This window comes from Thalassophryne amazonica, chromosome 15, assembly GCF_902500255.1.
Source record: "Thalassophryne amazonica chromosome 15, fThaAma1.1, whole genome shotgun sequence".
Lineage (NCBI taxonomy): Eukaryota > Metazoa > Chordata > Actinopteri > Batrachoidiformes > Batrachoididae > Thalassophryne > Thalassophryne amazonica.
The window spans coordinates 30,259,084-30,278,262 of NC_047117.1; the positions used below are offsets into that span (position 1 = coordinate 30,259,084).

Genomic DNA, 19,179 nt, shown 5'->3' on the forward strand with positions numbered 1-19,179 from the left:
AATAATGTGATCTAAATTGCAAGTAGCTATTCTGTAGTGATGTAGGAACTCATTATGTTGCCATTGCAGGTGCAGTTTAACGCACCACTGAGCGCCAGACGCGCGCATGGCCTACATTGCAGTTCCGTCAGAATATCAATAATTCCTCATGAACACGATCAGGTTTGTTTGTTTATTTATTTTTTATGTAGACCCAGTCCAAAGGTTGATGGTGGGGGAAAAAAATCCAATGCATCCGACGAGTCCCTTGGAAATAATTTCTCATTGCTGATAGGCTGTTGCGCCAGCGCCAGTTGCGCATGGATTGGTCTAACGGTGGGCTTTTTTTGTGCAGTTTCTCATTGGCTTTTGGAAATGACAGTTCGGTGCCATCGTTTGCCGTTTTTCAATGAATGCTGTATGCACTTTGTGGCTCTGTTGTTGTTGATCATTTTGGATCAGTGGCGCTGCGAGAAAGATGCGCGCGTCTGATGATGGAATTTCTCCCAGAGACCGCAACGGCTCCATCGTCTCCGTGCGACATTAGGTAGAAGCAACCTGACAGCGGGAAGATGTTCTGCTCCAAGCTCAAAGAGCTCAACATACCAGCAGAGTGCTCGTTCTCCGCCAGCGCCGCAAATGATGCGCTCGGGGACTTTCAGGAGCGCGCGAGGGTCGCCGCAGACACCGCGGCTGGAAATAAGGACGAGCACGGAAAAACAGGCGAGGATCGACAGAAAACCATCAGAGCCAAAGTTAACCTCCATACACTTGGAGACAGCATCCGAAAATTGGCATGTCCCGAGGTACGTATTTTCATATATATATATATATATATATATATATATATATATATATATATATATATATATATATATATATATATATATATATATATATATATATATATATATATATATATATACACACGTGTGTGTGTGTGTGTAATTGCAGCTGTGTGTTAAATTAAGCTTCTTTCTTTTTTTAAACCTGCTCATTGTTTTTGAATTATTGCATTTTACTGTTGCTTCTGTAATTAAATATGCTTTTAAGTGCTGTCAGATGATGACCTTTAACCCTTTGCTGGCCGTTTACCATGCAGTTTGACAGGTTGCATGCTGCCCTCCAACGAATGATGAAATTATCCGCTAATAGCAGGGAGTCAGAAAGGTAAGAGGTGTATTTTTTTAACAGATCATATCAATAACAACTAGCTTTTTAGTGCCACTCACACTTCCACTGTTAGAAGACCCCTATTTAGACCCGATACCACTATTACTACAACACATGATTCATTGCTCATTTCTACTCCCACTACACATGCTGATAATAATAAAAAAATATCGATATACGTAGGTACTACAAGGGGACTTGGAAGCACATCAAGGCTGAGCCTTCCTGGAATTTTGGATTGGGATTAATCATATTATTGCATGTTTATTTTTTGTGACAGCTCAGCAACTTCACTAATAGTATAAATATATATTTTCACCAGAAAAGAGAGATCTTTTTTTTCCAGATCAGCATCATTTCTGTCTTGACTGTTAGGTTTGATCAAAATTGGCACATGTGAGAACGTGACAGAATGTCCAATCTTGACCCATTTCTCCCATGGAACAGAAAGATTGAATAAAACTCCACATTTCACATCTGATCTCTAAGCACTGGTCTAATCCCATCACATATTGCATTGAGTAGTGGACAGCCTTTTCAGAATTTGCCGAATGTATCAACATAATTACCATAAGTCAAAAGGGCTCTGAGAGTGCAGCAACGCCCACCCACATTTCAAAGTTTCAACTATCAAGCATGGAGAGAAACTGTTAAATGGGTTTTTAAATACTCTAGTTCACTAATAATAAAATGTCATCTCATTTCCATCAAATTAGATATTGTCCTGTATATTGGCAGAGGTTGGAAGTTTGACCTTGAACTCTCCTTTGATCGTTGATAAATTTGCCAAAAAAGAAAACTACTTATTCCCACCCACTGGTCCAGTCTACCTGCCAAGGTGGCTCAAAATGTTCTTAAGATATCGTGATACAGCATGCGCATACAAACAGAGAGACCGTGATCACTCCTTTGAATCCCAGTGATAGTGGATTTATTCTCTTGATCGATTTACTTAGTTCACCAGTTGTTGTGGTGACTGGCTGAGTTTTTGTTTAAAATGTTTAAAAAATAGCCTCACACAGAATGTAAAAGACATCTGATGAAATTAGTCAGAATCTTCCTCCAGATCCCAATCAACACCAAAATGTAATGGGGCTCTTCCTGTTAATATGTTTTTGTCATTTCACCACATTTAATGGTTATTGGCTATAAACCTGCTGACAAATTGATCAATATGTCAAAAAGGCAACTTACCTCAATTTATGATCCAGAAACTACATAAAGATCCTAATCAACTAAACATTTAATTCACTTCTTCACTTGGTAATTTTGCTAATTCTGTCAGTTGCTTGAAAACCCTTTATCATACAGAACATGAAGTAAAAAAAATTTAATTAAATGATCCAGAAACCACATCCAAATTCCAACTGACACCAAAATTTAATGGACTTCTTCACTACATAAGTTTGATCATTCTATCAAGTTCCGCTGCAATTATCTGATAATCTTAAAAGAAACTAATCAGCATGTAACCCCCCCCCACCGCCCCCACCGCCCTAACAAAAAAAACTAAAAAAATTAAAAATAAAAAAAATTGCTTAAAAAGTTAAAGGAAGCTTTGAAAAGATCTAGAATCCACATCTGGAGCCTGGTGAAGACCAAAATTCAGTTGGATCCTTCTATGAGTAATGACCGACTTTAGCGTCGACTGGCTGAAAACACTGAGGAATTCATCAATATGGGACCCCCCCCCCCCCCCCCCCAACAAACATGCTAATAGAAAGTTAAAAAGCTCCCAGATTCCATACTTATTTGTATGTGATCGGTCATTCCAAGAAGTGCAATAAGTGACAGACTGATTGATTGAAAACCTTTTTCAGAAATTGGTCTTTATATCATAAAGCATCTCAACTTGCAAAATAAAAAAACAAAAAAGATCCAGAATCTACGTCCATATCCCAATCGACCTTCCTTTTGAGATAATGGGGCCAGAAATTTGAACTTGACCTGTGATCTTGATAATTAACTGATCCTAATGGAGATCAACTCTTGCCCGGTGTACCCGCCAAGTTTGATCAAAATCAGGTTAGATGATCTTAAGATATCTTGCTCAAACTGAGACACTCAAACCAGCTGCACTGCTTAATGATAATAGCAATATAAAGGTATAATTATGGACCCACAAGCTTCTCATTAATCTACCTTGATTTGGTAAAGCATTTTTTTGTAATGATCTCAGTATTATTCATAATGAATAACTGAAGAGAAAATATAGCTTTGGACTATAACAAAGATGTTTATTGTCTTTCCAGCCCAGTATTGTGCAGTACTGACTGTCAAAATTGCAGCGATAAATCAGAGCATTTATTGGAGGTTATGAACACTTACGCAACCAAAACAGGTAATGTCAAGTCTTCACTTGTGCTACTCTTCATCCAAATGACTGTCATTGACATTTTGAGGCAGCGGGTCATGTGGGCCGCACGTCGTCACCTGTTTCCCCTCGTGTGTTCAACAGAAACACCGATGGACACTTTGAAAGTTGCTCTTGGTGAGGAGCTCTTCAACATGTGCTATGAAGAGGATGGACATATTTTGCGGGTTGTAGGGGGCGCTCTTCAGGACTTCCTCAACAGCTTCAATGTTTTGTTGAAGCAGAGCAGTGCTCAGCCCAACCCAGACAGAGAGGATTGTGGAAATGAGCCCTCGGTGCTGTGCTTAGACAAGGATCCAGGCCTGCTTACTGTCTATTTCTTTAACCCCCAACTGACCACCGAGCTGTTTTTCCCTGGAGTCATCAAAGCGGCTGCCCACCTACTGTACCAGACCATTGTGGAGGTGTTGATGGACCCCCCTTGTGCCAAAGACAGCATCTTGCAGTCCAGCCCACAGCCCAGTCTTCTGTACACAGTTATAGTGAAGGATGCTCAAAATCTGACACCTAGTCCGCTACAGGCCACCGCAGCGGGGACCCTTCCTACGTCTCTTTTCTCCACCATTTTCCCTTTCCACCTGATCTTGGACCAGGACTTGGTCCTGGTGCAAATAGGACACGGGCTCAGGAAAAGACTGATCAGAAAGGATGGACTGAGACGTTCAGCTACTTTCCAAGAACACTTCTCTATTGTCTCGCCACAGATCAGATGCACTTTTCAAGGTATTCTGTCGATGTTAAATACCCAGTTTATCATTCGGATCAAGCATGGAGTTTCCAGCACTGATAACACCGGGAAGGTATGGTAGAGTTTTTGTGAGCTGTGTCTTAAAAATTGTTTATTGGGAAAAAAGTTATTTTTTAAATCACATCTTGAATCTGGTAGTTTATGCAGTTGCTTATTTGTGATGTACTTAATTGGGTGCCTAAATCTCTGAGGAAGGGATTGATGTTAGACCCCCTACGTCCCCCGCTGAGATGTGAAGTAAATGTCAGAGCATTTTCACCATCAAAGGCGCATCCATACTCATGCTGTTTATGTGAGGATGCAAAGCAATTAGCTGCTTTAGACTTTAGATGTTGGTACCACATCTAAAGGGCTTGATGGTGCTAACTGTTGTATCTAAACCACGAGTCCCTTCATTACAAACAGGATTATGAAGTGTTATAAATTCAATACAAAATTTGCTGGTTTCAAATTATATCTTGATGGATTTTATTTATGTATGACATAACAAGAGATCCTTCCTGCAGGATAGAAGAAGTATCCTATAATCCCTGAGGTCTGTTGCTTATCTCCAGATTCCACAGTGTCAGGGTCTGTGACTCACAGGAAGCCAGTCTGACACAGGTTACTTCCCCAGCTGAGGCTGGTACCCATTTACAGCCAGGGGGACTGACACAATGTCAATTAAGTGTCTTGGAAAACAGTTACCACGAAGTCTACATTTTGGGTCATTCCATTTGAAATCACCCAAAGGTTCCCAGGTCACTCCTCAGCCCTGTTTAGCTAATTTGCTATGTTGTTCCAAAAGTTACAGTGAAATACCAAATATTAGGTCTGTATCTTGAAAAGTTTGAAAGTTACAGCCCAAGGAATCTTTTGTGATTTTTTTTTTTCACATTTTGCGAAAACTGAGTTTGTACCAACTTCAGACATTAATAACTAACTTGTTATTAGATTCACAGATGTGAAACTGCTCATTCTGGGCTTACGTTTCATGTAGAGTGAGGAATTTGAGTTATTTTTGGTCTGTCTATGTAATGTGGTCTGCCTTTCACAAAGGCCTGAAAAAGGTAGCAAGCCCAAAATTTGACATGTCGTTCATATTTCTGATTGCTCAAAAAGCAAAGAAATACACTAGATATGGCAGTTTAATTTTTTGCACCATAATGTATGATATGTTAGAGCATATTTATACAGTCAAATAATAAATCAGGCTGTTTGGAGCAAAATCTATACACAGTAAAATCACCAGTGTTTAATTATCACTGCCAGTGTACAGTGGGACCATATGTTCACTGGCAGTGTTAATTTAACACTGTCAGTGTTTGTTTTACACTGGCGATTTTACTGTGTAGTCATTAGAAATCTGCTAATTTTGAACAAGATTCAAAATATGCCCATTTTCTGCACCCCAGGTGGCAATGTGGGTATTTGAGCATTGCATTCATATTTTTACCATGTATTCTTGCATGTCTCAAGTGTCTAAGTGACTCTAAGCTTCCTTACAGCCCTAGAAAATTTTGATGAATTCTTCACATTTTGCAAAAACAGTGTTTTGTACCAACTATCGACTTTAATAACTCACCGGTTATTAGCTTCACACATGTGATACTGCTGATTTTTGGGTAACTTTTCATGTACATTGGGAAAACTGAGTCAGTTTTGGTTTGTCTTGTGTGATCTGCCTTCCATGAGGGTCTGGAAATGGAAGCAAGCCATATTTTTGAATGCTCAAAAATCAAAGAAATACACTAGATATGGCAGTCTATTTTTTTTGCACCATGATTTATGGTGTGTTACTGCATATCTATACAGTCAAATCATAAATCACATTGTTCGGAGCAAAATCTATAGTTTCATTTAATTCAGCCTTTATGTAACCAGATTAGTCCTGCTGAGATCAAGATCTCTTTTGCAAGGGAGACCTGGACAATTATAAAGTTTCCAACTGTTTTTTGGAAATATGCTAATTTTGACCATTCTTCAAAATATACTCTTATAACCCAGATGGCAATGAGGGTAATTGACCATTATATTCATATTTTTTTACCAGGTATTCGTACATATCTCAAAATGATGTGTAGCAAATATGGTGCAGAGTTTAAGCTTCCTTCCAGTCATGAAGAATATGAATGACTTGTCAAAGTTTGGGTTTGGTAGCATTTTCAGGACTTTGTTGAAGGCAGAACACACTAGACAGACCACAACGGACTCAATTTGCCCACTCTTCAGAAAAGGTTAGTCCAAGGCGAGCAATTTCCAAGATGAGAAATTGAATACAACATTAATAACTATATGTTCATTAGTGTCTAATTATCTGCAACAATGTGTTTTCATGAGCTTAGAATGGACCCTTCACATCTACACACTCAAAAAACTGACTCATTGGATTGGATTTCCATCTAATAAATATATGTAGTCCCAACTAAATGAAATGTATAACCCCTGGCAAAAATTATGGAATCACCAGCCTCGGAGGATGTTCATTCAGGTGTTTAATTTTGTAGAAAAAAAGTAGATCAAAGACATGACACAAAACTAAAGTCATTTCAAATGACAACTTTCTGGCTTTAAGAAACACTATAAGAAATCAGGAAAAATAATTGTGGCAGTCAGTAACGGTTACTTTTTAGACCAAGCAGAGGGAAAAAAAAATATGACTCACTCAATTCTGAGGAATAAATTATGGAATCATGAAAAACAAAAGAACACTCCAACACATCACTAGTATTTTGTTGCACCACCTCTGGCTTTTATAACAGCTTGCAGTCTCTGAGGCATGGACTTAATGAGTGACAAACAGTACTCTTCATCAATCTGGCTCCAACTTTCTCTGATTGCTGTTGCCAGATCAGCTTTGCAGGTTGGAGCCTTGTCATGGACCATTTTCTTCAACTTCCACCAAAGATTTTCAATTGGATTAAGATCCGGACTATTTGCAGGCCATGACATTGACCCTATGTGTCTTTTTGCAAGGAATGTTTTCACAGTTTTTGCTCTATGGCAAGATGCATTATCATCTTGAAAAATGATTTCATCATCCCCAAACATCCTTTCAATTGATGGGATAAGAAAAGTGTCCAAAATATCAACGTAAACTTGTGCATTTATTGATGATGTAATGACAGCCATCTCCCCAGTGCCTTTACCTGACATGCAGCCCCATATCATCAATGACTGTGGAAATGTACATGTTCTCTTCAGGCAGTCATCTTTATAAATCTCATTGGAACGGCACCAAACAAAAGTTCCAGCATCATCACCTTGCCCAGTGCAGATTTGAGATTCATCACTGAATATGACTTTCATCCAGTCATCCACAGTCCACGATTGCTTTTCCTTAGCCCTTTGTAACCTTGTTTTTTTCTGTTTAGGTGTTAATGATGGCTTTCGTTTAGCTTTTCTGTATGTAAATCCCATTTCGTTTAGGCGGTTTCTTACAGTTCGGTCACAGACGTTGACTCCAGTTTCCTCCCATTTGTTCCTCATTTGTTTTGTTGTGCATTTTTGATTTTTGAGACATATTGCTTTAAGTTTTCTGTCTTGACGCTTTGCTGTCTTCCTTTGTCTACCAGTATGTTTGCCTTTAACAACCTTCCCATGTTGTTTGTATTTGGTCCAGAGTTTAGACACAGCTGACTGTGAACAACCAACATCTTTTGCAACATTGCGTGATGATTTACCCTCTTTTAAGAGTTTGATCATCCTCTCCTTTGTTTCAATTGACATCTCTCATGTTGGAGCCATGATTCATGTCAGTCCACTTGGTGCAACAGCTCTCCAAGGTGTGATCACTCCTTTTTAGATGCAGACTAACGAGCAGATCTGATTTGATGCAGGTGTTAGTTTTGGGGATGAAAATTTACAGGATGACTCCATAATTTATTCCTCAGAATTGAGTGAGTCCATATTTTTTTCCCTCTGCTTGGTCTAAAAAAGTAACCGTTACTGACTGCCACAATTTTTTTTCTTGATTTCTTATAGTGTTTCTTAAAGCCAGAAAGTTGCCATTTGAAACTACTTTAGTTTTGTGTCATGTCTCTGATCTGCCTTTTTTCCTACAAAATTAAACAACTGAATGAACATCCTCTGAGGCCGGTGATTCCATAATTAGTGCCAGGGGTTGTAATTATCCTGCATGGATGTGCTTTAGTTGAGTTGGGGCTACATTTTTTTTTATAATTAGATGGAATCCTGCTCATAATTGAATTGAGTTTATCCATTGAGTCATTTTTTTGAGTGTATGGGAGTGGGCTCCCTCATGGAAGCCACCATGCAGCAGTGCCATGAGTATCCCAAAAGAGACATGTTTACTCCACCCTGCACATTTTGCAGTGCGATCAGAAAACTAAAGAAAAAGGAAGAAGAATCAGTTGTTGCTCCCCTTTACACTGTCTACTGGTTGCTAGTGCAGACTAACAACTTTGAGAACTCTCATTTTTGTAAAATATGGGAACATACATAATGATTTTCACTGGAAAAGACAAGGGACCATGAATCCCTGTTGCCAACCAAGCAAAAAACGTGATGGGAAACAAAACCACTATCGGCGATGGTAAAGGTCAATCTGCAACCTCCCCACTAGATGACACTAAGTCCTGCACACTGTAGTTTTAAATTTCTAAATATGAAATTGTCTCATTAATTGATTTTTCTTTGCAGCTCATGGACATTAAAGGTCAGATGATCTACGTTCCTGAGTCTAATGCCATTTTGTTCTTGGGCTCGCCTTGTGTGGACAAGCTTGAGGAGCTGACAGGTCGCGGCTTGTACCTGTCTGATATCCCCATTCATAACGCTTTGCGTGATGTTGTCCTGGTTGGTGAACAGGCCAAGGCTCAGGATGGTTTGAAGAAACGGTTAGGGAAAGCCAAGGCTGCATTGGAGCATGCTCACCAAGCACTAGAAGAGGAGAAGAAGAAGACGGTGGACCTCCTCTTCTCCATCTTCCCTGGCACTGTGGCACAGCAGCTGTGGCAGGGACAAACAGTCCAAGCCAAGAAGTTTGACCATGTTACCATGCTCTTCTCTGACATTGTGGGCTTCACTGCTGTTTGCTCACACTGTACACCGATGCAAGTGATCACCATGCTCAATGAGCTGTACACCAGGTTTGACCACCAGTGTGGAGAGCTTGATGTTTATAAGGTACGGTAATGAAATATACAAGGCTGATAGTTGTGACATATGTTGGAATTCCTTGTGCATAGCAGGTCAAGCATAGGAGTAATAGAGTCAGGCAGTCAGACAATGGCTCTACAAAAAGTAGTTTGGGTTCTGATAAATACCGATAAGGACCAGTGAACCTCCTATTATGGGCCATATTGGTTTTTTAACCATGCATGGTGACCATTTAATTTAATATTTGTTTAACCAGGTTAGTCCCATTGAGATGGAGACCTCTTTTGCAAGGGAGACCTGGACAATTATGAAGTTTCCAATTAACCTAACCTGCATGTCTTTATATGTGGGAGGAAGCCGGAGCACCTGTAGGAAACCCACGCAAACATGGGAAGAACATGCAAACTCCACACAAAAAGGCTACACATGGGACTCAAACCCATGACCTTCTTGCTGTGAGGCAACAGTGCTAACCACTCAGCCACCGTGCACTGTAAAAAATGTCTGTGAAAATTACAGTGAAAACCTGTGAAATGGCAACAGGAATAAACTGTAAAGCAAGAAGAAGCTTAAACACTGAATTACCAATAAATTTAAAAACTGTCAAAAATGTTATTTTTAAATGTTTTAACATGTGAAATATATGGTGAAAAGCTGAAATGGTGACAGCATTGGACAGTCATATTAAAAATAGCACATTACTGTATTATTCACGGAATATCACCCAAGTCATCCAGAGGCATACATTTTTAACTTATGGCTCAAATTTTAACCTACTCATTTTGGACAAGTTATTTAAAATTACTGTCATGTCTGAAGTTTTATAAAGTGAAAATATCAGATATATGTTTTCATTTTAAAGTAATGTGCTAATTTTTAAGAACCAATCAGTGTTTAGCAGAGGCAATTTTACCCAGAATGCTTTGCGGTCCGTTTGTTACAAAACCTCAGAATTAGTGCATTATTCAACATTAAAAGATATATGTTATATTTTAACTTTGTACAAATGACAGAATTGACATTAATGGAGTTATTCTATCAGTATTTTCACAAAACCATAAGTTAGTATGACTTTATTTTTCAAGACCTCCGCCTGACCGGACCATTATGATTAGTAGAGAGCTGATTTTGTGGGTGCTCTCAGGATTTGTATGTGCAGCTTCCTACAGGGGGTAGTATGGTCAAATGTGGAAATACTGGCTCATTCTTTGGGTCTTTTGTATCGTGTTAAAAGTCAATTTCAGCTTCTTAGTAATTGCAAATGTACCAGAAAAAACACCGGAATTTATTGATTATCTCTAAATTCCAATACATTTTTGTGCTGTTGTTTTTAGAAGGAATAAACCATAAAATAGGGTAATAAATTATGTGGAATGGATAGAAATTCACCTTAAAAGCAAAGGGTTTATACTGTGAATTGAACAGTCATACCGTCAAGGCATAAATAATTGTGCTGTTGTTTTAACAGAAATTGACCATAAAATAGGACAATAAATGCTGTGGAATGGATAGTATTTCACTTAAAAAGCAACAGGGTTACAGTGTGAGTTGTACAGCTATACCATGAGCCTATATACAATTTCACCATTATTTTAACAGTAACTCATCTTTATTGGAACATTTTCAAACTGTTGTTTTTACAAGTGTTAATATACCTTACCGTGAAGCCATATACAATATCACTGTATTTTTTACGGTGAAAAAATGGCAACCACAGCTGCCAGTTTTTCACCGTAAATTTGACAAGATTTTTTTTACAGTGTGCTGCCATAATACAAAATAAAGACATACTGATCTATCAGTGCATGTGTCATTACTGATTGAAAGATTTGAATAGTTTTAATTATTAAAATGTTCCAGTCAGTTTCCCCCAAAATGTTTAAATGCATTAGCAGCAAAAATTTCAGTATCAGCGGTTCTATCAGGTAGAATATGTCCAAAAGTAAGTTAATTTAAAATGATTTCTATAAAATAAGAATATATAAAATCAGGGTTCAGGCAAAGTGTATGATCACACAGTGGTAAATACTATATCGAGTTCCTTCATAGAGTTTTCATTGTTTTCATCAAGATGCTTTTTAGAACATATGAAAACTGTCGGCAATAAACATTGTACCAACCAAAGGCTGATCTAATCTACAGAGAGGCTGGTAATGTAATCAGGCTGTCACTGAAACATAACAGTGAGAACAGAATGTTTGATGAATACCTTGTAAAACTCTAGGAAGTCAAAAGATCCTGCAGGACCCTGTTTCCACTCTATGGGTATGCCTAAAAATAGTTTCCCTTCGTCACGTAGCTGCTGAAGGCTCAGCTCCAAATTTACATGTAAGAAAAAGGAGAGAAACCACTAACACACTTCTAATCCACGGATCAGGCTTTAACAATAGTGTTTTTACGCTCTGGCTCCTTCTGCAACACAAAAAGCATCTCATAAGTGTTTTCACAATGACATACAGCTATAGCTGGGCTTCTACAGGATTTTAAATTTTGGATAAATTACCTTCGCACAGTTCGTGACCTCCAGTGCAGTCATCATGAAGTGGTGAAGTAAGGGTGGAGGGAGTATAACAAAGTCCTGAACACACTGTTTGCATCTCCAGCTCAGACATGACTGATAATTGTGTACTTTTTTAGGTGGAGACCATTGGTGATGCGTATTGTGTAGCAGGTGGCTTACACAAGGAAAGCAAGACTCATGCCATCCAGATTGCACTCATGGCCTTAAAGATGATGGATCTTTCAGATGAAGTAAAGACGCCTACCGGAGGACCAATACAGGTGATAGTCAGACTACTGTAATACTGATTATTTGGCTTTGTGAGGTATTGTAGTTATATACATCCTACCCTAGAGATTTCATAGAAGGAAGTTTTATTGGAACAAAACATTTCCAGCAGAAGGGTTGCATTGGTTTTAGTGGGGTTGAGTGCCAGTTAATGTACATTTAAAGCAACAGTCAAAGGAACGTCTTTTTCTGAGGTTGTATCACCTCCTAGGAGGCCAACTCACTGAGCTAAGTAAGCTTTGTTTGATGGTTGACAGCCTATTAAGAACAATGGGCCTCACAAACCGTTCTTAAGGATAAATTTGTTCCTAAGTCCTGCTTACGAAATTTTTACGAAGATTTTGGCAGTCGTGAATGGTTTCCTATCCAGGTTTCTGACGAACACTCAAGAGTACTCTTGTTGTCTCATGTTGTCACGTTGGTTGCGTTGTCTACTTATGTGAAGGTCATTAAAATACAATATTGCAGTGATATGTCCGTGATATCTCTGTTTATTATTATATGTTGCATTTTGGTAATTTACTGAGTATTTTTTGTGTTAAACTACACTATAAAAAATTATTGCCCCATTAAGTTAAGTGAACTAATGTCTTCTCATTTACTCCACTTGGAATGGCAAGTTTAGGATACTGGACTCAAGTTTATATGTTTTCATTTCAAAATCTGAAATTAAAGCTAATCTTTAAGGTGAGTTAACTGACATTCAGTTGAATTACTGTAATTCACCTATTCAAGGCAGCTGGTGAACCTCAGTTTTTACAGTGTACCAACACTTTAACATTAATCAAGTGGCGTAACAGCCGCATAGGGAGAGGATGGAAGTGTTGCCTCTGGGCCCAGGTCTGTATCCAGAGTTCATGGTACTCCTAAAAAGTAGGGGAAAATTAAATATAAAATGATTTAGATTTTTCCCGTAGCCTACCAGAGAGTGCCCTCTCCCGATGATGGCCCTCATGCACTGGTCCAATTCAGACAGCTTTTGGGTGTCTGCTGTTCCCCCTCCAATCAGTTGCGTCTTCCGTTGGGATTTTAAGATTGCTTTTTTAGTGTCGGATTTTAAATCAAACCATTTCTAAATTGATTTTCCTTTTGCTCTCAGCATTTTGTTTCATCTTTATGACATGGACATGCAGTTCCATGCCCTTTTATGGGCATTGATGGGCTGTTACTTATGCTAATTATACATTAATTAGGCTCACCTGGCACGCACTTTCAGTTTATGAAGATGTGGGATTCATCAATTTAAGAACACAGCTGCAAACAATTCTGTGGTTTAAGAAAACATTGATGAATCTGACATAGAGTTTTCTTAAGAATCTTCTTAGGAACAGCTTAAGAAGGAATCTAAGAAGATTCTTAAGAAGATATTGGTGAATGAGGCCCAATCTTTGCAAGCAGCTTTCCCAGCACAGAGAGCAGTATAATACCCCTGTAGTTATTACAATCGAGACAACCACCTTTTCCTTTCCAGAGTGGGAAGGCAGTTGCTTTCTTCCAGTCTGCCTCCTAGACCAAAATAGATAAATAAATAAAGACCATTGGCGATGACAAAAGAACAGTATCTTCACCAGTCTAGAGGAATTTATCTTCAGTATCAACCATCTCTGGAGCTTTCCCTCCCCTTAGCTTTGCAGTTTCATCATCATGTGGTGGCTTACATTTTACTGGAGGAACAGCCACCACAAACCTGGTACTGGAGATGTTTAACATCCTGGCAAGAGGATCGGTCTTATACAACTACTCAAACTAGTGCTCCCAATAGGAAAGTACAGCGAAAGGATCTGTCAGGATCAAGCTGTCACCCACCACAACAGGGCAAGATGTAGGTTTGGAGGAACAAAGTGCTTTGATTCCTCTGTAACCAGGTGAGGGTCATTAGACCACAAATGGTGAGTCACCTGATCATAGCTTCTTGAGCATAGGTCTCTTCATCTACTCTCTGGGCCATCACAGCTTGCTTTCTGGGTTCCTACACAGTCTGGAATTCCCATCAAACCACTGCGGCTCCTTGATCATTTTAAGACTGCCCTCAGATTGGGAACATCTCCTCCTGTACACATTAGCGACTGCAGTTGAATTCCCATGACTTTCAGGGTCTGGCTGTAGAAGAACTCCCACATTCCATTGAGGTCACCATTTGTGTCCACGTCTGCAAGCCTTCCGAGCAGATGCAAAGTCCCGGAAATTCGGACCTTGAACTCTGATCCAATTTATTCTTGGATGCTGACAACAGTTTTCAGTAGTCAGGACTCCAAATTAATCCGTAGGGAAGCTACAGGAAGTCTGTGATCAGAAGTTACAGTGTTCAATAATAATAACAACAACAATAATAATAGTAATAATTAATAATAATAATATGTTCTTTCTTTCTTTCTTTTTCTTTTTTGTTTTAGATGCGCATAGGCCTCCATACAGGTTCAGTACTGGCTGGTGTAGTTGGTGTACAGATGCCACGATACTGCCTTTTTGGAAACAATGTGACATTGGCCAACAAGTTTGAATCGTGCAGCCAACCTCGAAAAATTAACATCAGCCCCACAACCTACAGGTGAAGTACTATACTGCAAAGGCAGGTTGTAGTATACTGTAAAAGCAACTGTTGCAGTTTATTATGATTAACAGAATATGTGCAAATGCATTTTTATTTCCATAAAAGTTACAAAATGAGAAAATGTCTGCACATCTTATTTACGCACCAATAATGCATGAAATCAGCGCTCTAGACAGAAACCGTAGAGCAGCACTGTGTCTCCTCTCGTGTCAAATAATTTGCCACAGCGTACTCAGATTTGTGCTTTGTTTGTGTTCTCTTTGTCCCAGATTACTGAAGGATCATCCAGAGTTTGACTTCATTCCCAGGACCAGAGAGGAGCTTCCAGCCAATTTCCCAGAGGACATTTCTGGCGTTTGTTACTTTTTGGAGGCGTCCATGAAAGTGTCAAGTGACTCTGAAAGAAAGTCAAGCTGTTAGAGCCCCGAAAATATTAGACTGGAACAAGCTTAAACTTATGTATAGTGCAAACACCTTGTACAGTTCAGTTTGGGTGGTTTAGATTATAATATTGTTTTCAGTCAGATTCTTCCAGAAGCTTACAGAGATGTCAGTTTGGTGTTGAATATTTGAGTCTTGTCCATTTTTTAATTGTAAAGTTGTAGTTCAGAAAACTTTTTTTTTTGGTCTTAATTTTTTTTTTTATCATCGCGAAGCTCCTGTCTGAGTGAAAGAGCATGCCAGATAGAGATGATGAGACACATTACCATTATTTAAGGTGCAGAAATGTCAAGAATCATAAAAAAACAGGACAAAATATTTAAAGGGATCATATTGTGCAAAATTTTTTTAATATCCCTTTTGCAGTTAAATATGCGTTGCATTTTGTGTTAAATATCTTCAAAGTCTCCCAATTCTAGGTGCAAAATAAACCCATCTACTACAAGCAAACATTATGGTGAAAACAACTTGTTTAGTCTTCCGTGACTTATGTCACAAAATTTGTGTGTGGATTCCAGCTTCGATCTTTGAAGCTACGCTCACATTAGCTACAAATGACGGCAACTAGCATTTGGCTTTGTCACTTGCTGGGTGTCCCCGGGGTGTGCATGCTAACATCTCTGTAAAATGGCTATCGAGTATTGTGAAAACTTTGCATCTGTCCATCCGTCTGCCTGTGCTCAGCAGAAGTCCAGTCCTATTACTGGGACATAGTTCAAAGATGGCTAACCTTGACTTATTTTAAGAGGTATTTTCAGAGGTTAGAAAGCCACATTCTGTTTCATTCTGTTTCTTTTTTTTAAGTTGTTGTTTTGGTTTTGTTTTGAGTGGCGGGGATGACAGCCAATCAGAGTAGAGGTGTCAGTGGCTGGTCTAGCTAGCTGCAGACTCCATTTGTGTGTAAATATAATGTCTTTGTCATATATTACGTAAAAGCTAGTGACAAATAAGCACTTCTAAAACTAAAAATGCTATTTTGTAACCTAATGACACCTCTGGAGTGATTTGCAAGACATTTTGAGGACGTCGGCATGCATGCTAAGTTCCGCTAACTCAAAGCTAACTTCTGCTCTTGTCAAAAGCTCATGTACAGTATTTTAGCATTGCATTATATTTAGATTTAAAAGTGTTTATTTCACCAAAACTAGATGAGAAACATATTTGATTTATACAGAAATAAGCTGTTTCTGACCAATTTTCGCCATTTTGGTATATTTTGTTTGAGCGAGCAGCCAGCTGACATCACGCTGCCTATTCATTTTGATTGGCTGCGCTGTGTTGCGTTGCTCACTCTTTGCAGAAAATAGATTCTGGCCTATTTTGGCCCCGCCTAGTTGGCGGCAGAGCATTGTCAATCAAATCAAATCAAATATACTTGATTGTCCCGGCACGAAAATTTGTCTTAGGCATAAGTGCTATGAACAGCAGAGCAGAAAATGACAAATGGTCAAACAGACAGATATGACATTGATAAAGACATGACATAAAAAAACAGATACGGCATTGATAAAATCACAGAATAAAGTATAAAACCTACGTAAAAAAAAACAACCTACATAAAAAAATAACACTATCCATCAAATTCACAACCTTATAAAATCGCTACATTAAAGGTCAGTGCACAAATAAGAGCAAATGCTAAAGTGCCAAGTAAAAAGATCCTATCTACATAGATGTGCCTTTCTCCTTATTAAGGAATATTATCTTGATATTCCTTTTAAATTTAACATTTCTTTTTTTACTTATTAAGGAATATTAGTTTTCAATATTAGTTTGTTGTCTTTTGCTGCTGCAAAATAACCACTCTGATTGAAAATGTATGACAAGTCGTCGCTTTGCTTCTGTTGTTTGCTGTCGCTTGTAGCTAATGTGACCGTAGGGTAAGACACGCCCACTACAACAGGCCATGCAGTCTGTCATGGAGTGATAGAGAGACTTGGTTCAGAGATGGGGTGCAAAGAGCATCAGCTCCTTTCCATTTAAAGCAACAAGCACGGAGCTCAACAGAAAGCCAGATGTTTCATTCACTTCAACAGAAAAGCATCAAGCTTCTAACAGTGTGAAGAAAAGCACTTGCGCCATAGCGGCACGCCATTGGCGACTGACAATGGTTTATCAAGGAAGTTGCCTTCTGCGTCTTTTGGTATTGCAGAGCATTTCATGTAAAAATGGACATTGAATGTCTCATACACTGTGTGCATTCATGTAAAACAGAAAGGTTTTCCGAGATGACAGAAGAGGAAAAGACTGGGAAGGATGTACTGCCCAGCTAATTGTTCCAAGTAATGGTATGATGTATGTTATGTATTGCAACTTAGCATCAAATCTATCTATCTATCTATCTATCTATCTATCTATCTATCTATCTATCTATCTATCTATCTATCTATCTATCTATCTATCTATCTATCTATCTATCTATCTATCTATCTATCTATCTATCTATCTATCTATCTATCTATCTATCTATCTATCTATCTATCTATCTATCTATCTATCTATCTATCTATCATGCTAAATCAAAGCGATCCATTGTAAGAGTTGATTTAACACTATCTGGAGTGGGACCATGTCTACTCACTGCAGAATTAATTGTGTCGTGTTACGTAATTCTGTGGGAATATGCTGTCATGGTCACTGCTACTATCTAAACAAACCTTTAGAGACCTGAAAAGATTTTTATGTTGGTTTATCATTATCATTATTATTATTATTATTATTATTTATTTGGGGGAGGTGATGGTCTAGTGGTTAAGGTGTTGGGCTTGAGACCAGAAGATCCTCGGTTCAAATCCCTGCCTGACTAGAAAATCACTAAGGGCACTTGGGCAAGGCCTTTAATCCCCTATTGCTCCCGGTGTGTAGTGAGTGCCTTGTATGGCAGCACCCTGACATCGGGGTGAATGTGAGGCATAATTGTAAAGCGCTTTGAGCATCTGATGCAGATGGAAAAGTGCTATATAAATGCAGTCCATTTACCATACCATGGCCACTAACGTTAATATTTATTTAAAATATGACAACCAGCATTAGGTTGCTGAAAAGATACACAGTATGACCCCTTTAAAGCCGTTGGAATAGATGATCTTTCATGAAGTTAATACAATAAAATCAGATCTTCTGTAGTTTCTGTTCAGCAGAGCATTTCCTTTGATCAAGACTGTTTTCCATGAATATCGGAGTGTTCCATTCACATCTTTTAAGCGCTGACTTGGTGGATACTTGCTGAAGAGACTCTGATGGGAATCAATATACAGTGCTCTCCAAATCTATTAGGCTACAAACTCCATTTGTGTGTAAATATAATGTCTTTGTCATATATTTTTTAAAAAAAGCCTGCGACAACTTAAATAAGGCTTATCAACATAAAAATTTAAAAATTAAGTAAAAATTATCTTCCTTAAACTCAAAGTAAATCTCTGCAGCTTGATATAATTTAAATAAAAATATAAAAGCCAAGATGATGGGTTGCATAAGTAATGGGCCCCTTTGGTATAATACCTGTAAATAATCTGTTTTATTGCCAGTTTTCTTCAGTCAAGTCAGGGGATGGATACATGAACATTTCCAAGTTATTGAATACTGGACTTTATTTACATCAAGAAATACAAATAGGATTTTCCAAAAAGAAAAAAAAAAGACCTGAAAGTTCAGCTATCAGAGATGCTAGCCTAGATTTAATCTTTAGATCAAAGAAAATCCTCCTCTGCTACTTCATCATGAAGCTGTATAACTGGTGATACAAAATGCAAAACATGCACAATGCACAATTTCTCACAGAAGCCTATAACTTCATCTGGGTTGTCTGGGTGTCTTGGTGGCTTTCCTCACTCTTCTCCTTCTTGCACAGTCACTCAGTTTTTGAGAACTGTCTACTCCACACAAATTTACCACAGAGTGACATACTGTTTATATTTCTTCATAACTCATCTAAATAAAGTCCAAGACATATTCAATAACTTGGAAATGTTCATGTATCCATCCCCTGACTTGACTGAAGAAAACTGGCAATAAAACATTATTTA

At 38.4% G+C, this 19,179-nt stretch overlaps 1 protein-coding gene across 1 annotated transcript; it reads left to right on the forward strand.

Annotated features, from left to right (window-relative positions):
* The first annotated feature begins 281 nt into the window (after positions 1-281).
* On the forward strand, positions 282-15,781 carry gucy1a1 (guanylate cyclase 1 soluble subunit alpha 1). The gene is made up of 8 exons (XM_034188005.1): positions 282-785; positions 1,082-1,149; positions 3,405-3,493; positions 3,611-4,326; positions 8,916-9,401; positions 12,012-12,155; positions 14,556-14,710; positions 14,983-15,781. The coding sequence occupies exons 1-8, from the start codon at positions 552-554 to the stop codon at positions 15,131-15,133; spliced, it is 2,043 nt and encodes a 680-aa protein (XP_034043896.1). The 5' UTR covers positions 282-551; the 3' UTR covers positions 15,134-15,781.
* Positions 15,782-19,179: the final 3,398 nt, after the last annotated feature.

Excerpts from the sequence above, each read along its gene's own strand:
- gucy1a1 (XM_034188005.1), top strand. The coding sequence starts at position 552 with ATGTTCTGCTCCAAGCTCAAAGAGCTCAACATACCAGCAGAGTGCTCG. Across the intron at positions 786-1,081 it reads GAAAATTGGCATGTCCCGAG|TTTGACAGGTTGCATGCTGC; the intron begins GTACGTATTTTC and ends TTTACCATGCAG. Across the intron at positions 14,711-14,982 it reads ATCAGCCCCACAACCTACAG|ATTACTGAAGGATCATCCAG; the intron begins GTGAAGTACTAT and ends TCTTTGTCCCAG.